Genomic DNA, 27,406 nt, shown 5'->3' on the forward strand with positions numbered 1-27,406 from the left:
ACTACAGCACAGTATGTTTCACTTGAAGATGCCTTGGAAATAGTGAAGCCGAAACCGGTCAGGATTTATATTAAATCCAGCACTTCACGCTTACTGGAAAACAATTCGATAGTGTACTTATCAAAATAATACAGGTTCTACACCGAAGTCCTTTTTTTATATTTTCAATATCTATGATTTAAGTACACTGATCTTGCACATGACCTCTTGCACTACCGTATGAAATACTGCATTGGTGTTCAGTAGTGCAGTACTATTTTATCACATCTCTCATTATCAATGCATGTCAAGAGACTGTTCACTTACGACCTTAGTCCCAGTAGTATGGCTTTCCTTGAAGATGAATGGGAAAATGTTTCAAGATATTCATCAAATCATTGATGAACTACTCATTCAGCAATTCCCGAAAAATTAATGGTTGTTTCATCATTACTTCTTATGTTCACGAATCAAGTTTTGGTATAATGTGTCAACTCTCTCATAGATAGATGAAGGAAAAGGACGGCGATAGAAGTGCTTAATTTATCAATCGATAGTCTTTAATACACAAGGTTAAAACTCGTCAATGCTTGGGTGGTGATTGTCGTTGGGAACTGAACTCTTAGCAAACGCCAATTAAATATAGAGCGATTAGCGAGGGATCTCAAAATCCAGAATCCTTAAAGTTACAGACAGTAGACTTCTTATTTGGTTCAAGACGAGACGACGGAGTCCTGCGGGATCAGCAAATTTATATGTCAGGGGAGCTGTAATCCAAGAAGCAAAAGGAAAAAAAAATGATGTATTACGCTCGTGGATCCCAAGCTACATTTTGACTTTTGATGCAGCCGACATTTTTAAAAGTCATACCTCGATTATTACTTAGTCTAAAAATAGCGGTGGTTGTGCTCTAATGTTTTCCATGGTTTGTTAGATAAGTAAGGTCTTTGTCAGTCAACTGTAGCACAAAAAGAATGAAAAGCTGTAGTATAGTCAAGATTAAAGGGAAACATTTTATCTACATACACTTTCCGTGTTATCATGCAGGAATTATAGTATGACCCAAACATTCTACGTGCCTTGGGTCTACAAATCGCTTGGCAATACCCTTAATTTATTATTACAAAGGGTTGTTCTATATATGAAACATAAAATGTAAATAATCAACCATATGCATTCAGAAAACAATATGTAAGGATAAACAATGAATATCGCAAGGGCCGCACTAGACAAAAGATGCTTCGCAACATCTGTCATGTGGCTGCCTTAGTTATTGGCTGTGATGTGATGTTTGGAGTCACTTTTGTGTTGATCATGTATTTTACGTTACAGACGTCGGATTATTGGTGAATTGCATATAATGAGTGCTCAACGTTGCTTCCAGATGCAACGTACAACGTTTAACTGACTGAAATCTACTGGTATCCACGGTGTAAGTATATTTCGACGTATCTTCACTTGCCATTGTCAGTGACGCCTAAAGTGGCAGGCGACAACAAAGCCGCTTAGTTTAGCATACTCGAAGCTGTTTCTTGTCTTTTACGATTAACTTTCGAGGGTTACGCACTGGGTTACGTTTTGATATATTAATATAATATCTGTTGCATTGAAACCCAATGCCTTGTGTAATTGATTGTCCATAGGATACGGTAGGCGTAGGCTGTCTTTATCATTACCATACCGGTATTTGGGCTGTCATTGATGCCAGAACTTCAAAGCGTCAACGAGAGACATCGCTCAGTTCTGTCACAAATGCTCACATAAAGGAAAACAACCTCATAATAGAGAACCACAGTGGGAAAACTAGGTTTTCCTTTGGGTTGGGTGGAAAGAAGATTGAAGACAGCCATATCCCACTTGATTACGCATGGAGTATCGTAGCAATAACTTTGGGTCTTGACCCGGCTGTGGGTGTAACCCTTGTATCCTGACCTGGTAGACCGCTGCCTGGTTCCTAACAGTTGCCGACTAGAATATTTAATGCTTTTGCTAATGTTTTTATTTGTGCTTATGTCATTTATGTTTATAATATTTTTCATCAACTGTTTATGTTTTTACTTTCATCCCCAACGGTCTGGTACTAAACACGGTGCCCATTTTACAAGTAAACTGGTAGTTGCAGGACCAGAGGGGTGCAATAGCAGTCTCCAGTTTGACCATTATTAACCTGTTCTAACCTAGGATGGTGGGTCTGTACATGGCCAGGAGCTGTGCCCCAGGACACCCCTAACTTTATGTAGGCAGTGAAAAATTGGAACTACATATACTAAACAATTACATACTATTCTCATTACTTATCCACTTGATTACTGTCACCCAAGCTGGTGCTTGATTAGGACATGTAATTGTTAGGACATATAATGATGCCTCAGGTTCATTCTGCTTGAATTGAGGATTAAAATTCTTGAAGTTCAAGCAGCATCCATATACCAATCAACATCTCACATTTTTAACCCAGTGATGTAACTCATAATAATTTAGTTTTATTTTTGTTAGGTCTAATTGTGTGTTTTTTTAGAATTATCCAACATTGGCAAACACTGATGAATTTTTCAGCATTCAAGGTGAATACTAAGTTGTAGATGCATTATATCTATACCAACAAGTGGGTCAGGTGGAAGATTAGCTCCTACCAAAAGTTATGCCTATGCATTTTTTTCTGTACACTCAATAGTTTCAGGTACTGTATCTTTGTCCTTCACCTAAATTACAATGCAGACATCCTCCCACCTCTCACTCATTCTGTTCAGTGCTCCATGCACATGGAATGAGGATTACTGTAGTGGGATGCATAATAATTTGGCCAGGGCATCCCTAGTGGAAGCCTTGGTATTACAGTATTATACTTTACACCCAGTCTGCAACCCAACTATGAAACCCACATAGATAGGTAGTATGCAGTGAGAGGAGTTCAAAACACCCCCAGCTTTCCAGTCGCTAATTATTAGTTTCGGAGGTATGATTGATAAATGTTGAAAAGTTACAAATATACGATAGAGCTATATAACCTACACAGCTGTGTAGAGCTCAAAACTAACATTTTGAACCCCTATACCACTAGTTGCAAACCAAAATTTACTTATGAATTAATTTATTTAAAAAACCCGATTTTTCATTCTTCAGTAAACAATGAAAATTTTGTCTCAAGTTCATCTTGCCCCCGCCCGAAACCACTCCTGTTCGTTCGTGTGTGCGCGTTCGTTGAAGACTGTTTGGGTGAAGTTCCGCCTATGCATTTGAATCATTCAATAAATTCGATTTTTTCCAGTTGGCGAGATTTTTTAAGCCTCCCCATCTCTTTCTAGCCAGTGGGAGTTCACTATTCAAATGTCTTTAGGTAGACTCCAGATATATTTCAAATCACTTAGTTGTTCCCCGCAAGAATGGAAGGACTCCAATTGTGCATTTCGTGCAATATATTTTACTTTTGTGCTTTTAAAGAGTTTTTAGAAGAGGAGGAGACAGCAGTGGACTTTTTAATTAGACATTGGGTGCTGCCCATACAGGTTTTATGTAAAAAGTGTGAAAAACCTTGTAGATACAGAGAAAACAGGAAGCAGTGGGTATGTGACTGTTACGTGTGCTACAGTAAAAGCAAGAAGAGAAAGTATTGCAATTTCGTAATGAGTAACTCTCAGGCTGCATTTTTCTTGATTTTGATGGTTTTTGCATGTTTCATACCATTATTATTTTTGGAACTGCTTAGTTTTCGAATTTGATTAAAGTCGGTAATTTTTCGGAAGCCTCCAGCCAGCATAAAAAAATATTTTTCCTGTTTTCTTGTTTTTTTTTTGCTTTATTATCATCTGCGTATCGCTCATTGTCTGTTACTACCTTCCTCACATCGCTCATTTTCGGGTACTACCTTCCTCACATCGCTCATTTTCTGTTACTACCTTCTTCACATTGCTCATTTTCTGTTACTACCTTCCTCACATCGCTCATTTTCTGTAACCCCTGTGGCTAGCGTGCGCAGCGCAACATTACTGCCTGCCAGATCATACGAGCTTGCCAAGAATCTTTCAAAATGTGGATAAGGAGCAAAGCACCGTTCCGCCCGCCCTAACTGAAAGCAGAAATGTTAAAAAAATGACTTAAAAAAGTAGCGTCACCCACATTGTTGGGTAATGTTGAGGTAGTGACAATCGGAATACGGTAGCTTTGCCGAAGATAACAACATCACTAAACAACAAAACAAGAGAACTAACAGGAAACAATGTTTTTTTATGCTGGCTGGAGGCTTCCGAACAATGACCTTCATCTTTAAAAAAAAAAGTAAAAAACTAAGCATTTTCGAAAACAATAATGGTATGAAACATGCAAAAACCATCAAAACAAGCAAGAAAAATATCATGTGTAGCCTTAGAGGCAGTCCGGGTGTAAACTAAAACTTTACCGAAGCCTTTTTTCCTAACAGAACAATATGGTGCAACTTAGAGGACCTCCCTAATGGAGATAAGAGATCTTGCATGATATGGGTGTTTTAAGAAAGTATGTAATAAAACTGGCTTTCAACATGGAATGCTGGGTTGGTTGTAAGTAGTTGAAGAATTTATTCCTTCAGGAGTAAAGTACTATTCACAATGCATTACCAGCTGTAGTAAGTATCTTTAACGTAGGAAGGTGTTTATTTACAATACAGTATACTAAGTGTCACTGTTTCTTTGCAGGTGAACAAGACAACGGAGAGTATGGCGGATGGCATGCTTGCCTTGTCGTGGAATAACCATTCCACGACATTTAGTCACATGTTGTCCCAAATACGCCAAAAGGTTTGTCAAAAATGTCTATGGTATCGTAAAGTTGTTTGGCTTTTATATGCACTATTTCAAAGGGTAGTACAGTAAAATATTTAATTACACCATCTAATGTTGGTTTATGCTCATCCATACTGTATAAAAAATTCTTTGGGGTTAACCATAGGATTTTCTTTATGGAATACTTTTGTTATATGATATTGACAATTTATCATTAAATTCTTTACTTTATTCATTATGTTAAGATCGATGTTTTCCTCATATTTACAGGATAGGTACACAGACGCTACAGTAGCTTGTGAAGGAAAGTTTTACCACGTTCATAGAATTGTGTTATCAACGTGCAGTACTTACTTCGAAGAAATGTTTGAGTTAGCGAGTGCCGGGAAACACCCCATAGTGTTGTTACAAGATGTTAGAAAATATGAACTAGAGGCTCTTCTCAGTTATATGTATGCAGGTGTGGTGTCAGTGGCACAAAAAGACCTTTCTAGACTAATTAAGATAGCCGAGTTATTACAAATAAAAGGACTGGCTGTGCCAGATGAACTTCCTAGTGAAAAAAAAATTAGTACAAGTAATCAGAGTGAAAGGACAGGTAGTGGGCATCATAAATCCTCTCATTTGTTAGACACCAGTGATGGTAGAACTAGTCCTAGCCGTAAGAGACGGAGACGAGAAGAGCGCAGAAGCTCCCCTCATTCTCATCCCTCCACTTCTAGTTCATCTAGGACTCAATATAATCAAGATGATGATGATGATATTCAGGAAATAAAAGATGACTTAGAAAGACAACAAGAACAGTTAGGGTTAGCGCCTATGAGTGATTCTAATCATAGTGTACCGAGTGTAGAAGGAACCAGACCTATTATTCCCAGTGATAGTGGACCAAGTGAACAGCAGCAGTTGCCTCAGGAACCACCCAGAAAGTCAGGCAAGGTGAGAAAACTGTGCTGATGATATTCATTACTGCTATATATCTTTACTTCTTAATGTAGGTCATATGAATAAAGTTATGAAGGTCACATGTATAAAGTTATATTAATTGTGCGTGTGAAGATTGATTTGATCCCACAGAAATACAGACCATTGCATTTTGTTTAGGAATATTCCAGCTTGAACAGGAGTCAGTCATTGAAACTAGGTGACAGGTTAGTTAACTGGTGGTTGAGGGAAAAAATGATAGGTACCTCTTCCCCCATAACCATTAGTTAATTACCTTGTTATCAAGTTTCAGTGACTGATTCCAGCTCGTTCTGAGGAATATTCTTACTTAAAAGGCTCTGGTTTGTATACCTATAAAAAAAATGTTTATTTTAACAATGCATAACACATGTTTATCCCGTAGGCTTTATATATTTTAATATTTTATATGTTATACAATTCTTTTGGAAGATTAATGCTATTTTCTTGGTTTTAAGGATGGCAATGATGAATTAGTGTGGGTCAAAGAGGAGGTTTTGGATGACCCGGGAGAACCAGGTGCAGATCCGATAAAAACAGAATTGCCGTCGTATGGGACTGTAGGCCCTGGTGGTGATGAAAGTGTTGACTTGCCTTCTGATGGGCAAGAAGATTACTCACAAACTAGTCATAGTCAGATGCCTCCACCACTTTCAGAGCCAGTAGCAGAAGCCCTAGCAGGGCCCTCAGGGATTCATGAGGTTTGTATAATGCTATTACAAAGGGTCGAATTTAAGGACTTTGATTGAATATACTTTTACATGTACAATCCTTGTAATTTTATCTATAAACAGAGGTAACTAGAGATAAAGAACTTTGGCATAGTAGCGTTGTTAATTAAGGTACAGTTTGGGAAATACTGTTCTTTACGTGAATTTTAGAACTTTGGAACTCTTACAGATACTACTTCCTGACAGTAAATCCAAGCCATATTAGTTCCTGTTAAAATACAAGCCGTTGTCTGTTATTTAGGAGTATCTCAGGCACCAACTAGAAATGCTTATTGAAGCCTGGTAACAAGGTAGTAGGTAGTTGAGTGTCAGGGGACCACCCATTCACCTGCCGGAGACCCAGCACTATTTCATTGTGTAGATATCTCACTGCTGTTTCAATTTTGCTATCGAAGCTTTTCACTTGAGTATTTCTATGTTGGTGACAGTTAGATCAGTAAGTGAAGTAACATTTGATGCAGATGTTACTACAGCATGGATGTTGTTCATGAAAGGAGACAAAGGAGTGTGTGGATGCCTATGTTGCCCTGTACTGTGAACCTTGACTGATATTGATCTTTTTGCATGTGAGGAGTGTATTGGCTGGTCTCCTTTTCATTAAAAGAGATATGGGAAGGAGCATTGACCTTATTCCATCACTGCTTCTCCTGTTTAGTCTCCCTAGACTTTTCAGTAGTTGGGGTTACAAGCTTGGAGGGGATGGTTTATAAAACTACACTCTGCATCTGGTGGCACAGATGCATATACATTGTGCATTGGGAGTACTCCCAGCACTAACTTTCTGCTTATGGTAGAACAGGTTTGCACGTGGCTACTTCGCCCAGCGCAGTTCCTGAGCATGCCCATTCCTTTCACCTCAGGTACTCCAGGGCTTTCTTCAGTTTCCATGATTGCATTATCATCATATTTTTTTTTTCTCTACCTCCGCTTTTCCTTTTTTGGGGTTAAGCATCTAATTTTTTTCTTCCCTTTCTCTGTCCTGTGCTCTTGCTGCTTGAACTTATGCCAGGGCTTGGGCTACACCAATTGTCTTTCTTCATGATTGTCTGATTTCATGCTACTTCTATATCTACGTACTGCTTTGCAGGCCAGTTGTTCTTCATTCCCTTCTCTTCATATGTCCATATCAGTTTTTGAGGCATTAACTTTTTCTGGCCTTTTGATATTGCTCATTTCCATTTTTCTTGTTAATGGTCATCTTTCTACTGCATAGAGTGTTAAAGGCCTTAAGCACTCACCATATGCAGGTCTTATGTCCTTACCTCATACTGTGTTCATTTGAGAATATGAAACTTTTTGTTTTTCATACTAAATACCTTTATTGGAAGATGTTCCAGTTGTTTTAATGTAGTAACAAGATAGTTAATAATGGCAGTTAAGTGAGAGTGTAGGAGGCTTATCAACTCACTTTGTAAGTAGTTCACTTGTCTTTGGCTGAGTTGCTGTGCAGACATACTGGAGTACTGCCATTGAATATTCACTTGCTTGAATGGTTAACAACTGTAGTAGGGTTTTTGTGGGTTGTGATTGCATGTAGAATGATGGTACCTGAGTTCTTCCCGTTTGTTGGGAATAATGGCAATCCCAGCACCTGTTTTCTGGGTAGTGATTGTGAGCAGTTCAGGTGTCTGCTAGCTAATGCTCAATCCCTAGTGCTCAACCCCATTTGCTCTCAGTCACCTGCACATCTTTTCTTGGTAGAGGAAGACTGACCTCAACTCTTCCTGTGATCATGTCTCAAGAAGATAACCATCATTGGCATGGCCAAACTCATGCTTAGCATCAGCCTAAACCATTCGCAATCGAGGACCTTCTTGGATTGTGCATGTCCTAAGGTCAACTTTGTCTGTGTGCTGCTCAGCACTGCTCCATATGGGATAGGCATTGTGCATGCCTGCTAACATTTGTGAGGTAGCAGGACCAGCTGGACAAATTCAGCTTCCATTTTGGGCCACAGGATTGGTTAGGATGGTCAAGTTTGATAATCTTTGGTGCCTTCGGACCATGATTTGGTGCCGGAGACTTTTTATGGATGTGCTTCATGGTCTTTGTTTTGGACATGCTTCAAGATCTTCACTATGGACATGCTTCTCATTCTTCAGTATGGACATGCTTCTCATAATTCATTGTGGACATGCTTCATGATCTTCGTTATGGACATGCTTCACAGTCATCGTAATGGACATGTTTCATGATTCTCATTATGGACATGCTTCATGATATGACAAGGGCCAAGACCTGGTTACTTTGTTTCATATACTCTGATAGAAGATTTATCTTGTGCTGTCCTGGATTCTGCCAGATCTGATGGTTCCTTGCCCATAGAACCCTTGGAGGTCAATTGAGAGAGGTGTTTTTGCTCTGTCATTGAGATCTATTGAGCAAAGTGGTCTTGTGGAGGTGACCTGGGCTACTTTTCGGCACATGGTGTCCTAGCACACCTTTGTTGTCACCATAGAGTTTGCACATTCATTTCAGAAGGTAGTTTCTCTGATCTGTGAATTGAAGAAAAATCACTCTTCCAGTTGCTCTGCCATGCTTCATCCCCTTACTTTGACACGGCTGCAGTTATTCTACTTCCCAGAAGATGCCACGACCTGCCTCCTGTAGGTGGACCCATTAGGCTGACGAATAACCTTAGGAGTGGCTTCATGGATAGGGGATCTCTCCTCTTCTGAAGTGAGAGCCATGGAAATGGTCATCATGACTTCATTCCAGGCTACATCATTGATGGACTTGTGGCTCAACATGATTGTGGATTTTGCCTGTTCTAGGGTCTTCAGGAGAGAAGGTAAAGTTCTGAAGGTTATTGGGGGCTGGGAGAGGGTGTTGACCTCTGTCTTTTACCAGTCTGCAAACCTGTGAGCTGACTTGGCTGAAAGGCACGACATTGTACTTTGAAACAGATATTTCTTTGTTTCTCCTTACTCTTTGGGATGTAAAAGTAGGAACAAGAATAGATCAGAACCATAGCACCTTTGGTTGCATTGAGTCCAAACTGATATGAATCGTATACCGAACATAGCTACATGGAAACCCCCTTCCACATATGTGAAGCTTTATTTTAGAGACATGACACAAATATATGAACTCACATTCTGTTGGCCCTATGGTGGCAGCTGGTCAACTTTTGCCTTGGCCAGAGAGAGGGGGAAGGGAGCAGACTTCTCATCCTCATAAAGCATTCCATGCCTTCCAGGCATAGACATCTAGGGTAGCTGTTACTATGCCTACTTTTGTGAGCCTTGAGATTACTGTTGCACCTATTGACCTTTTTACCAACAGTACTCATTGGTCCATCACCTGTGGGAACTTGTTAATTGCTTAGTGATTTCTGGCCATGTCCATCCCACCTAAGTAGCTACTCAGGCTAATGTAATGTAGTGGGTTGTTATAGAAGCAAAAGTGAGTTTTTAAAAATAAGACTTTTTATATAAAAAAATGGCCATCCTTCTAACCGCTTCAGGGTGGGGGTGGTTCAGGATCCCAAATGCAAAATTAGTTGTGAAATGACGGCTCCATTTCTCTGGGATGCGTATGGAGACATGTACTGCTGCTATACTACACTTATGTCAGTATTTCAGTTTTGTCAACTCATGAATTAATTGGTTGGAGAAGCTATTTTCCCGTAGAATTGTAGGTTTGAATGTTACAGCATTGTTTTATAATACTTATAAAAGTTAGGAAATTATAGCTTTGGTCAATGGGTGAAAGTTTCAGTATCATGGCCGTGCAACTTGCTGAACATGATTCCATTTGATTTCTCAACAAACTTATTGGCCATGGCTATAGTTAGCTGAAGGGTTACGTAATATCAGAGGCTCAGCATTTGTTTTCCTTTAAGCATTAGTTATAAATGTAAAAGTGTGTTTTGTATACTTAAAATGCTGAACTTGGTATAGTAGTAGTATTCTGGGATGGTGTGATACTGTATATACTTGTGTGTCATGCGTCCTTAAAATTTTATCCTTAAAACATGATTTCATAACATATCTCATGTATTGGTGTCATTATACAGTACTAGGTTATGCTGACACTGTGAGTTTCATTTTTTGTAGATTACACTAGACTAGGCTTACTATGCCTGTCTCAGTTTTGGGGGGTTACATTGATAATGCAAATTACAGTGCATGTAAGTTAGCCACTGATTAAATTGCCTTGGTAAGTTGCTTGATACGCTAGTATATATGGTAATTGTGTTTGTATCACTCTCTGAGCCCTTGAAACTAGACTACTGTACCTGTGTATGGTTTGAACTTTTGAGGTGAACATATGGCATGAATTTACTAAATTGAAATAGTGTAGAGCCATAAAGGGCAATCTAGGATTTTATTTTATGAGGTTTAGTATCATGTGGGAAATATGTACTATGTTACCAGGTGGAGTTTATTATTTTACTATTGTTTTTAAACCCTATACTTATACTATACTACTATTACTCCAACAGTGGCTAAGTGGGGGCGATATGTCAGCTGGGCTACCAGCTGTCGATAACTATGGTGGTGAAGGGAGCCCACCTACCTCTGATCATCCTCAATCTCAGCAGATGGTGAGTGTTGATCTTAGAAATTTATTTACAGAAAATGATGCCACGAGTTTGAGTTTGAGTAATTGCAAATTTTGTTTTGGAATAACTTTAACTGGATTCAACTCTTGTGAAATGTAGTAAAGGAAATTTTGCATCTTTTTGTGAAAAATTTGGTCTGAGGATCAGTATATATTTCCCAAAAATTTTTTTTTGGGGTTAGTGTTCTCTTGGTGTTGAGAGATTCAGGCTTTTCTAGCTCATTGAGATCTTTTTTCACATTCTAACCCTTGTAATTTTCCAGTTCGGTATTTGTCTTTTTCGTGCTTATTGCTGAAATCTGCAAATCAGTGGGCATGGTACACTATACTGAATGCTGTCTGTTAAAATGGAAAAATTATGGTAAATAATAATATCCCTGTAAGAGTCTGACTTAGATTGTTTGAAATGGGTGTGGTTTAGCAGTTTGTAATTATGACAAGCTTAGATTTCTTGCTTATTAGTGGTGTGACTGGCCTACATCATTATTAACAGTCATTGCTGCTGTTGCGTAGGGTTGCATTGCTTAATGCTCACTCTCTTTAGTATCACTTGCATCTTTACATTTATTTGTTAATGTGAGACATCTGCAGCCCTTGTTATAGTGCTGTGCACAGTCATCAATGTTTTGCCTAAATGTCTACATTTTAAACTGGAAATTCATGTCTAAATGTTCATCCTTTGCTACCTTCCCATGATGCTTTCTGTCTTGATTATGACTAGTGTCCTGTGTATCTGTCATGCGTGCGTGTATGATCTTCAGCACGTGCCTCATTACCTTGGTATATTTTAGAACAAAAATTAGCCTGTCATCTGCAATTCCCATGGAATTTAGCATTCATTAAAAATATATTAAATTGTATTGGTTTGTGGTTTGGGATCAGTCTTATTTTTCCACAATCTTTGCCTGTGGGCTATTGGAATGGCCATTTAATCCAAAGGGGGAAAAAGCAGCAAATTTATCTCCTAGCATATCTTTACAAATATACCAATTCCCCAGTGTTTACTGGTTTTTTATGAATAAGCATAATTTTGTAGAAAACAGTAGGAATTCAGTGAATGAGTAACTCCTATGTTTTTGTGCAACTAAGAACAGTGCCAAGTGAAGTAGATCTACCTGCTAATGCTTACAAGATATGTAAAATACACAAAATTCATACAGTATAAAAAACCATAAACATCTTTGTTTTTGTTTAACATGAGTACAAATTATGCAGTTACTACAAAGTATTGGGAATTTATTGTCAGTCACCTTATTAAAAAAATACTTAAAGTTGGCTAATGAAAATAAAGCTACATTCTATATGAATACTTTCAGTTCTGGGAAATTTTATGCATTTGGCTCAGTAAATCATATTAAGTGCCTCCATGAGTTGGCATTTCATAAATATACATACAGACACAGTTATATCAGACACTGGCGCTACCTCTCAGGGATATCCTCATAACTTTTGTGTGTGGTGGTGTTACTTATTTTGAACAGGTCTAGGTCAGTGCATCATGTATGCTGACGTGCTGTCCGTGTTTGAACAGTTCCCAATCTTGTGCACTGCCATGACTGTGCACAGATTGGACTGTTACCATCCCTAGTATTTGTCCATTGGGGCCCAAACAAATAGGTGCTCAGCTTTTTCTGTAGTGGTCAGGAGTTCATAATTGAAACTTTTTTTCATCCTTCTCATCTTTGACTCCCTACACCTCTTGTACCTAGTGGAGGCTGTGCATAGTGCAGTATGCTCACATTTAGCTCAGTTTAGTGAATGGGAGTGCCATTGTCTGGTCCAACTGTGTCATCTTTTGAAACAACATATTGTAGGATCTGCCTGTGCCGGGTGCTGCCTATTCTAGTACCGAGTTTTACTTGTCTCTGAGCCCTTGCCAGTTCCAGTACCAGGTTTTACTTGTCTGGTCTATACAGATATCTTGAATTCTATACCACCACCCACAAACAGCACACAAAACAAAAAGCACATCCATACTCACCTCACCAGACAAGCACTTAATAACCTTCCCAACAACAAAATACTAGGCACCCCCACCCAACATAAGCAGTACAGAAACACAGCTCTCAAGATTGAGAGAGTACACCTGACTCGACTTCTCGCTGTGGTCATCACCAATCACTAAACACCTACAAACACCGCAGAGATAGACAACACCCAAACAGACATATGTCCACTCTGCCAAGTTAGTCCCCACACAATTACACATCTCTTAGTAGATTGCCCTAACTTGGCAGCCCTTAGACAACAACACAACATCCACACTACCACACAGTTATGGTCAGATCCAGTAAGCGTGGTGTCCTTCTTGTGCGGTGCAGGCTTCCTGGCATAACAGAGTCTGGGGAACCACAACAACAACAACAACAACAACTTGTCTGGTCTGATGAGTGCCTTTTATGAGCCAAGTAATGCCCTTGTCTGGTGCTACTGCATCTCCAATTTGGGTAATGTGTCTGGTGCAGCCTCCACTTAACCCCAGATGGTTGTAAACCTTGCTTGGTATCACTGGACTTTGTTTAGGTGTAATATGATCCTGGTGTGTTAGTACTAAGAATGCTAAGGACTCCTTTGTTCATTCTCTGCTATGACTTGATACTTATCTGCCACTTGTACCTGATATGGCCAATGCGTTTTTCTTTATGTGGGCCGTGCCCATAATAGTTGAAGCATAATACAGCTTGTGCTGTACCTGGCCTATGCATGTAATGCTCTAGCATCCAGCATCAGACAATATGTCCAGTTTTTATGCACGATCAGCTTCTTTTCTCAGCAGCAAGATACCCTATTTGAATGTCTCTTTCTTGTTCAGGACCATTTTACTTGCTGCTCGGTTACCAGCACGTAGGTGCATGCCTTGTTGCTGACAAGCAATTGCAATGTAGGCCATTGGTTTTACCCGACTTTTCTTAGGGGTTTGTTACCATTTTGTTCTGAAACAGGTATTGAATATAGACCTACATAGGCAGGGCATGTTGTTCCTCAGTTGGTCACCATTAGGTACTGATATACTGTATGCCTCCTTGTTAGTTAATTATGGTATTTTGGTATGAGCTTTCGTTACTCTCATCATCCTATCACTCCCCTTCTCAATAGGTGCTCTCATGATGGTTTTCTTAATTTTTGGAGAGTCATAGAGATCCCTGATTTAGGCACAGTAGAATTCAGGTTCTTCTAGTCTTGGAGACTGAGCAGCCCTGGGAACTCATGAGTTTACCTGAGGCATTGTTGCTTCAGCCTTCATCTGTTTCTGTCTTGTCTAATAAGTTACCAAGTCCTCTTGTCATAAGGTTGGCAGACTGATCTGTAGAGAAGGTCAAGACTTTTCTAGGCAGACTTTGGCAGTGGGGCATTCCCTCCCCTGTTGCCCTCTCGCCTGTTTACAGCTGGTTTGGAAGGTTTGCTGGTACTTGCTTTCCCTTTCTACTACTTATGATTAATCCCACAATCCTTAATTCTCTTTTCAATTCTGGACTTGACTCCCTGGAGAGTAAGGTGTATTTTTGGGCTTCTGAGGGTCAGTACACCTTTGTCAGTAGTCAGGACCTTCAACCCTAGAGATTTCCATTTTGCTATCCAATCCATCATCCTGCTTTCAAGCCTCAATTCAGAAAGCAGAAAAAAAATTGGGGAGAGGGAAGGAAGATGAGAGGATTGCCCGGATGTAGGTGGCGTTTTCCCATGAATATAATCCTTCCAAAGCCAATGCCTCTTTTTGTAAGGCTTATGTCATCCTTTCAGGGAGTGAGCTTAGTCTACAAGAGCTACTATCCTCGTCATCAGCACAAGGAAGATTCCATCTTATTTGCCCTCCTGGTGACTATGATATATAATTAGAAATGTGTGGTTGAAGCAACTTTCATGTGCTTCATATTAGGTTATAGGTGCCTCCTGTTACATCCTTGCCTGATGCAAGCCAACAGGAATGCGAGCTTGATACCTCCTTCTCTGACCCCTTGTTCTCAGAGCAGACTTTCCAGGTCTTTTTAGTGAGGGAGCAGACCTGAAATCCATTCATTTTAGCATATAAGGTTCAGAGTTGCACATCTAACCCCCTTCTTGCAAAATTTTGGTGTAGGTAGCAAGGGTAGAAAGCTGGCTTATAGGATACCAATGGGACCTGGGTGGTGTTCCTTGACCATGTTGTGGTTGTTCAAATTGTTGCATAGATTTACCAGCTCCTTTTGGACAAGTCTGCATCCTACTCACTTTGGATGCTGGGTCTCTTCCTCTCCTTTGCCCCCTCCCTACCTGTAGACAATCTGAACCTTGTTAACAGGGGAGAGCGCATAGAGCACTATCATTAATCCATGGATGATGACACTGCTACCAACTGATCTTGATTTTCTGTTCTCCAGACAGGAAAAACAGAATTCCCCCAAATCCTTTCCTATTGTTTGATGTGGTGAGCTGAACTCGGGCACAGTGCCCTGTCAACCTCTGTCAACCTCTTGCTTAAACATTTGACCAAGAAGCCGGATTTCTGGGTAGAGATGAACAGTCCTTTCAGACTTTTGTTTTAGCCAAAGACTGTATGAAATGTGGCAGAGATTCATAACCTCATGTTCTGATTCCCTCAGAACAGTACCAGTCTTGTACTATGAGACAAGTTTCCCCACTTGGGGAGTAAGTTTCCATATAACAGATAATGTTTGGTATCCATAGTGCTACAGATCACAAATTGAAGAGAATTTGCTGTTTTTTCCTTATATATACAAACTTGAAATTTTTTTTTATCATAATACTACCTCTAACCATCCCTGCATATATCTTTGTATGCCTAAGGAAAAGTTGGTTTGATTGTCCGTTGAGTTCGTGGTTCCCCCACTCCTCACCCATCTGCCTACAGTTAACTACTTTGGTACCTAACTTTAATGACTGAATCAGCTCTTGCAAAAGGCAGTTCCTCATAAACGACTTAGGGTTTGCATATTATGAAAAATGAAAAGTATGTTCAGTTTGGAGCTGTTAATCAGCTCAGTGGTCTGGTAAAACTAAGGTATATACTACTACTACAGTAGTATTTCAGAATCCTACCTTTGCTTGTACATTATTATTATTTATCTGTGTAGGTGGGGTTGGGGATATCAAGCCCTATGACAGTTTTCCCAGAAGTAAAGAAGCAAAAATTTCTTTTTTATATCTTAAATTGTAAGCAATTATAGGGCAGAATAACACATGTTGGCATCATTTTTTGTAATGCTATATATTTTTTAGAAAGTGTTTTGTTGCCTGTGTCTTCAGTAGGAATTTTTCAACTGTTTTTGAATCAGTTCTGTACATGAAAATTTAATTAATTGACCTTGGCATCATCCTGTATAAGCCAAGTTACGAAATAGAATATATGAAGCTGCAACCAGTACTGAAGACACAGACCATTCACGTAGGAAGCAAGGAATTGGCCACATTAATAAGGAAATTTGAGTTACACAACTGGAATTGAACTGTGTTTATTTACTCAGTAGAGTATTACTGTACATTTACAAGTAAATCCTCAGAGACACAACTAGGGAAGGTAACAGCATAAACATTATTTGGAAGTGCTGGTAATGGTTATTCATAGTACAGCATCTTGATTTTCTTAAAAATTTGATGACTCTCTATTACTGTTATAGATTGGTTTCAACAATATCACTTGGTTACATCTCTAGACTATCATGGGTCTACTGAAGGAGTTGTTGTATAAGAGAGGTGAAAATTGAACTGGGGTAAAGCTAGTTGGACAGCTAATAGTATAGGAACAAAGGGAATAGATTAAAATTAAAAGCCAGAAAGCATTGCAGTTCAGGCTGAAGGTTAGCTTCAAAGACTGAATACCATTTTGTCGTACACTTGTATCGCCCTCAAGGGGCCATGAATCACTAAATAGAGGTAGGTGTGTTAGTAATACAAATAGTAATAATAGTTTGCTCTTTTTTGAAAAGATAAAGGTGTTCGTACAAAGTTGCTTATTATTGCTTTACTTTCACTTTATTGCCTGTTGTGAGAAAGTTGACCAACTTCCCAGTCCATAGTAAATCATGAAGGTATAATAATTTGGCAAGGGAATCAATCTCTCTCTCTCTCTCTCTCTCTCTCTCTCTCTCTCTCTCTCTCTCTCTCTCTCTCTCTCTCTCTCTCTCTCTCTCTCTCTCTCTCAAGGTAGGATCAATCTGTAGGTAAAATATTTCTCTCTCCTCTCTCATTGCTCTAAATGAAAGCTTATTTAATTCCTCCCTCAGATATGATATCTGTCATTAATGCTACCAAGTTGTGGGACTGAAAGAATGTGTTCATAAGTGCAAAAATAAATAGCAAGGCCATTAAAGTCAATATCTTGAAATGGGGCTTGGATGTACATTATTTCATGCTGAATGTATATACAGCATGGATTTTTCATAAATTCAGTGGAGATTGGAACAAACTACTCTAATGTTAGAAAAAACATTTGATTATTAGTGTCGTGTAAAGAATAAGAATTTTCTTGGAATGTATAAAAATTGCTTGTTGAATGTCACGGGTCGGTAATTTATACAGAGCAGCCACTGTCTGTTTGGGTGAGCTCCGTTCTAGTTTAGCTAGCCCATATCCCATTCAGTTAATGATGTTCTACATTCTCAGGCTTCTATAATATTTTACTTTTTATAATTGCATCTGTGTATTTCCATTCCTTGTCTAATAACAGGAGCTGTTGCCATGTTGCTTGTACTTCAGGAAGTAAACGTGTTAGTAATGTCTCCTGTTAACATAAATCACACCGAACTGCTTCATAAAAGACTGGAAATGTATCTTAAAGCTTACAAAATCAGTCCTAGTTGAAAACAATATTAATGGACTTCACAGTTAATTTTTTTGTTCAAAATTCTACGGTAACAATGAGGAATTTGTAAAGATATAAATTATGTGCTAATAAGCATTAAAATCATTTTAGTTTATCAGGCTACTTTATGCATGAATTAAATGCCACTAAGCATTCACTCAGTTTCATTGAAAATTTTTATTGTTTTGTTGAATTGTGATATGAGAAGTTACTTCTATACAGTTTGACATTTAATTTATAAAGATGTTAAGGTTATGAAAAAATTTTAGTGTTTTAATTGCATAATTAGTGGTTGTCTTCGTATAGTATTCAGGAATACTGTAGAGAGAGTCTCATTGTTGATACTGTGTTAAATGGTACAGTATATAAGTTTCCAGTGCACCAGAAAAAAGGAAAATTAAACAGGTAACAGCATAGGCATGAATTTTTTATGTTTTGCTATAGCCCACCAAACATCAAAGTGAATCACTATGATGAATATGGGCAGTAGCTCATATTTTTAGATACTTATGTGAAATTTTTCTGCTGTGGTTTAAAGGAAAGAAAAGGAGAAGAAAAAGAAACGTTCGTATCAGCTAGTTTAGTACGGTAGATTATTGTGGTGATAGCATTGGTTGTTAATATCATTAACTTTGTTTTAATTTGTGCCCCTACGAAATGAGCCACAGCAACTTTTGAATTGCGCACATATCTACAAAAGGCCAGCCAAAGTAATGCAACACTGCTTTCAACTACTATCTGTGTTTTGGAGAACCACCAAAACCAGGAAACTACCGCTAAGAAAATCAACTGGAGATGATCTCCTGCCATTAGATATTGGTGGCTTTTTTTTTTAGTTTTTATCAAGTCCAAGTTTGAAGGAGAATATGGTCTTTAGAAATTTTTTTATTATTAATGTCTTTTCTGATATTTAGTGTAATTTGTTCCAATTTGAGTAAAAGTGTATGGAAAATACATAATGCTCAGCATGAAATTGTGTACATCTGAAACCCATTTCAGAACATTGACTTCAGCAGCATGCTATTTACTATTGTATTGTACTGACACACACATTTTTTCATAAACTCAACTGGTTGACATTAATTAAATTTCAGAGATGCAAACTGTTCTTCTAGTGTCTATCAACCCAACTCCTACTGAAGTGTTACAGTCTCGGCAGCCCTCAGAAAACCTCGGTTTTCTTTGGATATTGGGATGTCTGTGTGTATAGACAAAGACAATTTGTAACAAAGATTGTCCTTCAAAACAAAGTGTGTTATTGTACTTAGCCCTATAAGTCAAGGTGGAACTTAATCTTGAAAAGAAACATTTATGTAACATATTCATGAAATACAGAAGAATGCAGAGAATTCCTTATTTTTTATTTTGTAAGGAGCAATCTCTTCTTTGTGTATTTCCCTTGATCTTCTGTTACTCATTTGAATGGTCCCTGTGGGCTTGTTCCATATGAATTGGTTTCATCTTCTAAATAATAGTAAAATAATATTCTGCAAGTAGAAGGAAGGATATAATGAAGAAACTCTTTGATTCTTGAATTTATGAAATGAGGATTAGAGATTGGGGAGACATATCCTTAGGGTGCAATGCCAAGTATAACATCTGGTATATAAGTACAGGGAAGCACTTACTACAGTGTTAAATTGAATCCAAGTGGGAAGTAAGATCTGAATCTTTCTTGAGGTCAAAAGCATCTGATTCTAAATTGTCAAGAAGTGTGAAGAGTCTTCAAAAGTGAGAACAGCAATCACGAATACTGCTAAGTATAGAACAGCATATATGTGCCATATTAAAAACACTTAGCTTCTGTGAAGTAGTCTTAGCCAAGTATTTATTTCTAGGCCCAAATTGTTCATAGATTGGAGAGGTTCAATTTCCAAATTCTCAGACATTATTAGATGGAAGAAAGTGTGAGATGGATATGAGAATAAAGTTACCTGTAGGATTAAAATCAAGCATGTTTCTTCTGTATAGACCAAGGATTCCATCCAGATGTACATTAATAGCATCATACAAAATTCAGAATAGGGTCAAATTCAGAGATGCTGTGTGAAGAGTAGATTGGGAAAGACAAGAAGGGACTTGAAGGTTAGTGAAGAAAAGAAGAAAGATTATGATGAAGAGGAGAAAAGTGTAAATGAGAGAGAAAAATTCCTATGACCACTAGATTGGGAGAGGGACAGATGTAGCAATGCAACTAACATCCACAATATACAGTGCCATGAAATTTTAAAGTAATATAGGCATTTCATACAAAATTTATAGGATTCTGGGTGTTAATTGTTTTGTTAGTATAGTACCAATGGCTTATTGATATTTGACGATTATGTGACTGGGTGACTATGTTGAGTATTTCTCGAGAGACACCTCTGAATGTATGGAGGGTCTTTTAGATAGGAGGATATAATTTTATATTTATTGGAGGTGAGAGTCTTTTCTCTCAAACAAGCGCTTTTTCTGTGCCTTCACACATGCATACACTTGTATTTCATTTATATTTTGTATAGCCCTGAATCATTTAACCGTTGGTGTTGTGTGTGACTTTGAGGATTTATTCTCCCAATCTTAATAATCTCACAATTGAGATTTATGTAACTTTAATGTGGCTATTTCCATCTTATTGTATACTTGTGTACTGTACTAGTTTATTGGCAGAAAGTATTTATTGATGTATTATTTTTTGTATTGCATTTGTTCTGCTAGTTACCTATGGTTAAAAATCACTTAATGCATATGAATTGATATTTAAGTACATCAGAGCTACTGGGAAATAGACTGTGTATTGCCATTGTAAAATTTATTGAAAAACATGTCATGATAGAGACGTGCAATTTTGATTGACAGATCAATAGAGATTTGTTGCAAGTGAGTAAAAAGCCCTGTTCATACTACAGTATAAACCACGGTTTTACAGTGCTTATTTTGCCAGTCTAAGCAGCTGAACCAAGTTTTGAATTACAAACTGAAAGGTTAACTAGGAGAATGACGTACTCCTCAGTGAAAGGTTTCCCTCTCTGTCTTGCTAGCTCCTTTCAGTTCTTTGCTTGGGTTAGGGCTAGACAGATGTCTACTTTTAATCTTTACTCCTTTCAGTCCTTTCCGTGATGTTTTAACCTTATGTACATGTAATTTCAGTATTTGGGTTACTCACCATTTGATCACTTGTCTCATATGTCTGTGAATTTTCTGGTTTTATGTTACATACATCTGAACAGCAGGTATTGCCTGACAGTAAGTACCCTAACTGATTTCTTTATTGTGAATGGTGTGTTTTTGCAGAATTTTAATTCTCCTTCCTTTGGTAGGTACTAGCAAAGGTTCCCAGGGTCACTGTATGTCCATTTCTTGTATTTACTCAATAACTTGTAGGATGGTTATTAGTTTTAAATGGTATTTAATGCATAGCATGTATTCAACTTGTTCTTTGCAGTTTTTGTGGAAGTTCTTGTGTTTTGCAGCTAAAATTGGATCTTTAGTGTTGTTTTGGGATTTCAGGATTTAGACTGTATGGTATGTTTTTTAAAGTGCGAAATAATAATGATGATAATATTGTTTATAATTGAAATTGAAACCTAAGAGCAAATGTATAGCCATGGTTGTCGTCATCCATTAAAAAAGGCGGACATGTTAGGTATCTGTATCTGCCCAACTTTGAAGGAAGTGGTGCACTTCAGTGTGCTTAATGCAATAGATTCCTGACAATGGAGCGAATTCTGGTGCACTGCCCAAGACATTTAGATTTACAGTAGAGGTGTATTTTGATTAGAAATTTTGGTGTTCTTGGAGAAGTAGGTTATTTTGATACTTTCACCTCAATTTTTTTTAAATCAGAATGTCAGTAATGTTTTAGAAGATAGTAATCTGACATACATTCTGTATTTTTAGACTCTTACATCTTACCAGCAGTCTTGCTCGTAATACTTTTCTTTTTATCTTTCAATATGATGATTAACGGCCGGCCTTACCAAGTGCCTGGACTTTGTCATGTATTCTGCTAAATCAGATGTTGATATCAAGTTAGTGGTTGTTTTCAGTGTTGTCTTGAATAAGCAGCCAGGTCATCTCCAACTTGTATGAGGACATTTATTTTGAGATTCCTTGTAGTCGCATGCCTTCTTCCACCTTTGAACATTATGATTGGAACTAAAAACATTGGTCTTAGATCAGGATTTAGGTCTTAGATCAGGATTTAGCTTTGGGGTTTAAGGATTTACACTGTACGGGGAATGCAAATTTTGGTGGGCAACAAGTAAATGCTAGATAAGTTGCTGAACCATGGGTGAGAGCCAGACACCTAAGACTGTCATCGTCTGTGCCTGGTGAGACCAGTATGAGAGTGTGAAAGCATACCTTTTAGTTCCAGTTTGAGGTTGATGATCAGTAGCTCAACTTCTCTAGGCTTTTTATGAACAGCAGTGGTTTAAAGGATCAACTACATATGCTCTGTTATGGATAGAGCAGCATTGTTATTGTAATTTGAAGATTTTGAGCCTTGAATATTAGAATAACTGTGGTGGAAATGTATATACTTTCATTTCTCCAATAAAAGCTGGAATGAAAGGTGAACAAATAATGTCAAGACCAGGAACTGAAAAGATCGGTCATAGTGTTGCTGGTACTGCTTTGCTACAGCCTTGGTCTAGGTCCTCATGCTCAAGAGTGCATTGATACATGAGAAAAGCTGTTATGTCACCAGCTTCCAGTGTAGAAGATGGGATCTAGGCAAAAGCCATACAGTTGTAAGTTTTACTGATATGAGGGTAGACTCCTGTGAGCATATGCACTGCAGGCGCAAGCAAACACCAAGGAGTCTTGGCAAAATGGATATCTTCACTTCCTGGTTTGGGGCTGGATTAATCATTTTGTTGACCAATACTAACAACTAAATTGTAATTCAGGACATGGTCTAACCCTCTAGATCAGGCAAAGTAGGCATTGGAAAACATTGTTTCAAATCTATGAATCATTAAGATTTATTGAAGATTTTTGTACCTGTAGTTAAGCATTCATAATTAATAACCTCTTTAGTAGCTGCATAAGCAACTTTATAAATAAACTGTAAACGTTAAGTTGATGTATGGGTCATAAAACAATGAAAATGTAAGTAATTGTGGTGTGATTATTTTCTTATTTTTTGAAAGCCACATACAACTGCCAGACAGGCCAATCCCATTTTACAAATTTAGAAACTGAAGTAATGAAAAATTTATTGTAATTTTTAAAGTCTGTATGATTGCTATGGCTATGTTGATAAAACTGAAGATTAAATGAAGGGAATGTGCATTTCAAGAGTAAAATTCTCATTAAGTGATTTTAATGATAAGAGTAGAGTTGATTTTGAACTCTTCCATAAAGGTAAGTCAATAACAAGCAGAACATTGCTTTAATTTTGAGATTGTCTTTCTGCCCCATGTTTAAAGTGCATTGGAAGGAGTATTTCATCCCAAGGAATTTTTAATATACAGGTCTTTTATTGACAATGAATTTTTTGGGTTAGTGAAATGAAATATTAATTAACTTACTTAGGCCAATTGGTTATATATACATATGTCGTGGTGGTAAAGTTAGTAGTAGTGCTTGAGAAAGTTCTCAGAAATAGTCGAGTGAATGCATCTTATCAGTTCAACATTAGAGAAAATTTATATTTATAGTATTGTTATATATATTGCTGAATATGTACTTGTGTCCTCTTCTTCTATATGTTCATTCCATCACACCAACACGTTTGTGTGGGTCCTCACTATTGCTACTTTGTGTTAGCAAAAGGAAAATTGTTGGGTGCCAGTTATCTCATTGGTTCGGTTTCTTCACCTTGTTACCTGTGGTCTCACCGGGAATTGCATCTTGAGGGCAATAAGAATCTTCTGAAAATATTAAATAAAAAGTAAGGGGACTATTCTGAAGTTTTTTATACTTGGGTCAATTTGGAATCGTATGTGGATAGCCATATCCTTTAGCACGCTAGCATTCGAGCTCAGCCTTCCTGACGTAGCACTGAGAAGATCCTGTGCTCCGAGCCAGGATGAAACTTAAGAATTGTTCTTCTGGTGTGGTCCGACTCACCAGTGTGCTAGTTGCATTATTCTTTCAGTTAAGGCTCAATATTTAGGATTGTTGACCATGATATGAATATCAGATATTGTGATTGTACTGTTAATAATGCGTATCAGTTGCTACAGCAGTGTTTGTGTTTAAACAATTGATGATGATTATAAATGCAGTAGTGGTTAAAAGTATATGTTAACTTGTTGTACTGCAAGCAAAAATATCATTGGTATTAGTGAAGCTCCAGATATTGTAATATAGCAAAATATTTTTATCATTGTAATACAAAGTTCTGTTATTGCATAGCAATTGCAGAATATGTTTTTATCTTAACAACATGAGTATATCTTGATCTGGTAGCTGAAGATAACACCCCTGGTGCTATTATATGAATTGCTTGGAATGCAAATGCAGTATAGTTGCTGTGGTGTAAATTGCTTTTTAATTTTTTTTGGTGTATTGTGTGGGCAAAGGTTTGGTGGTTCATATAATAGTTTTTTGTACTGGTAATCTGAATAAAGGTGGCCTTAATATTGAGTGCATAACTGGAAGGAACTTGTGATGTGTGTACATTTGATCTTACCAGTTTGACTTTAAAATGAGAAATGTTGATGAATACTGTTCTGTTATTTGTAACGAGGTAATAAACTTATTTCACGTGTAAATTTTTTTTGTCATTATAATCCCTTTCACTTTCATAATTCATAAATCTCTTTTGGGGACTCTTGTCGTTGCCTTTTAGTTCAGAAATTGAAGGAGTGAAGATGTTGAGGAAAAATGGTAATTTTTGGGAAAGTGTGTTTGGTAAATGCTTTAAAACTATACAGTAATTCTTTTCTGCAATAGTGTGATGGAATTTCAAGTTTATTGCATTTATAAAGCATCACATTAGGAAGGTCTAAAGGATGTGTTATTAAATCCAGCCTTTTTAACTAGTGAAACATGGTGCCTTTGTTATATAGCTTGAAGCATTGGGAATAGGCGTAGGATAGGAGATAATGGGTTAATAAGCTTTACCCAGCCAGTGGTCCAGGTTTGGAGGAGTAGAGAGGTGAAATATACAGTAGCAATAACTTTAAAGGAATTTATTTTATATCAGAAAGAGGTTTTCATTCACAGATCCAGGGAGGTGATGCTTTATTTGGTTTTCATTTCAGGAATTGCAAGGTTTGCTGTAAGTTGATGGTCTTGCTAAGAAATATAGTTTCTGTGAGTGAAATGGCATTTTTTTTTTTTTAGACAATGTTTATTGTTAGCCATTGGTCGTTTCTTTTTGGTGAAATGGCAGTGTTAGTGGAAAAATTTGTTGTTTCTTTTAGTGTTACGACAGCTTTTGATTAAGGGTAGAGAGTTGTTTTTGTTGAAGTAAAAGAGTAAGAGATGGTAAAAGAAACTTCTGTTCATAGGATCAAGTGAGGACTTAGTAGGAGAATAGGTTTCGTTTATTGCAGATCGTAATGATATTCAGACTCTGTCTCTGGTAATTAAGCACATAAATAACTTTCTTTGTGGGAATACCCAAAATTATTGTCCTTATTAAGATAGACCAGTTGTAAATGTACTTGACCGCTGCCTTTCCAATCTACATTAATTTTTTCCTGGTAATGGGAGAATGTGTGGCTTAGAAAAGATTACTAAGCCCCAGCATTAACTGGTAGTCCAGTTAGCATTTTAGCCACCACCACAGCAATGTCAAGAAATCCTATAGTTTTTGGAAGACAAATAGATGTTTTTGTCTACATATGGATAATTGTTAAGTTTATTGCAAAATCTTTCAGACTCTGATGCGGGAAAACTATGAAATTCAGTGAATAAGTTGAGTTATTGTTTTGGGAAATTTGTAGTGAAATGTGATGACATTGCACTGTATTTTGAGTTAATGCATTTTTGAATCTTAGATTTTCAAATTTTTATTTGCAACGTACCTTATCGTTCGCTTGTAATTATTCTTACATGACTTTATATATCTACACCACAGAGGAGAAATGAAACGCAGTGTAGATCTACAACCATGTTTCATTTCTTCCCTGTGGTGTGGGATACATACCATTTGAGATATGATGGGATGAGAGCCAAAATTCCAATTATTTCCTTCAGGTCCATTGCTATAAAAAAATTTTTGGGGTGTCTATGAGTGACGTCTAGTTGCTAATTCAAAAGTGAAGTGAAGTGATGTACAGGTTGAACTCATTCTCACTCACTTTTGTTTTTATGATAAATCAAAGCTTAATGACAACTTTTCATAATCATGTGTTTGCAGTTCATGTTTTTAAATTTTCTTTATCACGTTGATGTTTAGTACAAAAGTGTTGCTGCTTTATCAAGTACAGGCATTCCCTGGTTATTGGTGGCGGTTCTGTTCTGATGGCGTGACGATAACCAAAAATTGCCGATAACCGAGAATCTGGGATTTTCGGTGCTTTTTTCAGGAATTTTTGGCACTTACCAGCGTCGAAAGTCGCCAATTTTCAGTTATTGGCGCCTCTGTTAGGTATGTATTGGCACAATACCCAGTTATCGGCTCCGATAAGTGGACATCAGTGATTTTTGGCGCCAAAAATTGCAGATTTACGTCACTAGACAAGCCCCGTAAAACTAGATCACCAATAACCAGGGACTATCTGTACTTACATATTTCTTAGCCATCTCCAGAGTTAGTGACTTTTTCCTCTTGAGCTGCTTCCCCTAACTGGATGCCTCTTGAGAAAGGACTTATACAGTGATCACTGCTACTTCATAATTTAATTGCTGAATTGTGGATGGTACCTGTATTGAGAACTTCCACAACATTAGCCTCTTTGTACACCTACTCAGAAGGCTTTCCAGTAGCGTTTTGAACACTTCGTACTTAGTATTTAGCATTCACCTTCAAGTGTATCTTGCATTCACTCTGGCTTCCTGAATGTTAAGGTCCCTCATTTCCAAATCCTCTTTCGTGATACTTATCCATCTCTTTCTAGGTCTTCATCTCTTCCTCCCTCCCAGTACATCTGAATTTTACACTCTTCACCAACCTATCTTCCATTCTTTGCTCATGATCAAACCTCAAAACCCTGATCCATCCTTTCACGTGCACTAGTCTTTTTACCCTTATAAGTATCTCCTATGCCACTTATACTATGGAAACATTTCATCTCTACAGATCCACCATTTTATTTTTATGTGTTTTTAACATCCACAATTGACTTTCATAATGATGAGTTAGCTCAGCAATCCTTTCATACATTGATAGAATAGGGATGGATTGGTTTATAAAGGTTGAAAGTTGAACAAGTGGATTAAAAGTAAATTTGAAAACAGTGTTGCTGTGGCTGAAGGGATGCTGCAAAAATCCTTTAGTATTGTCTCTAGTGTGATGCTTAAGGCACACTAGTCAGCACATTTAAATAGTTCCAAAAGAAAGAACTTCAGTATACAGTGTGGTTTCTTTGGAAGACCTTGTAATGTGTAATGTGTCTTTTCTGAGATAAAAAGGCACATTCACTCCATGTCCATTTATCTTATATTTTGGTTATCGATTTCAAGACGAGCTTGTACATGCCTTTTATTTTCTGATTGTAATGCTCACT

General features: G+C 37.6%; 1 protein-coding gene across 19 annotated transcripts in view; it reads left to right on the plus strand.

Annotated features, from left to right (window-relative positions):
* The first annotated feature begins 1,201 nt into the window (after positions 1 to 1,201).
* The window catches only part of LOC136844589 (zinc finger and BTB domain-containing protein 7A-like), a 174,229-nt gene continuing 148,024 nt past the window's right edge, over positions 1,202 to 27,406 (plus strand). For 7 of the 19 annotated variants that reach the window (XR_010854930.1, XM_067113871.1, XM_067113867.1 and 4 more), the window contains exons 1-5: positions 1,248 to 1,411; positions 4,650 to 4,751; positions 5,007 to 5,675; positions 6,158 to 6,400; positions 10,878 to 10,979. Coding sequence is in view for 17 of the 19 variants with exons in the window: in XM_067113871.1 (XP_066969972.1) it covers positions 4,671 to 4,751; positions 5,007 to 5,675; positions 6,158 to 6,400; positions 10,878 to 10,979 (1,095 nt within the window). In the remaining 2 variants the exon portion in view is untranslated. Of the gene's footprint in view, positions 1,412 to 4,649; positions 4,752 to 5,006; positions 5,676 to 6,157; positions 6,401 to 10,877; positions 10,980 to 27,406 lie in introns of all 19 variants that reach the window. The other 12 variants (XM_067113873.1, XM_067113881.1, XM_067113879.1 and 9 more) reach the window with 5 other exon arrangements.

This window comes from Macrobrachium rosenbergii, chromosome 13 (assembly GCF_040412425.1).
Source record: "Macrobrachium rosenbergii isolate ZJJX-2024 chromosome 13, ASM4041242v1, whole genome shotgun sequence".
NCBI classification, from domain to species: Eukaryota; Metazoa; Arthropoda; class Malacostraca; order Decapoda; family Palaemonidae; genus Macrobrachium; species Macrobrachium rosenbergii.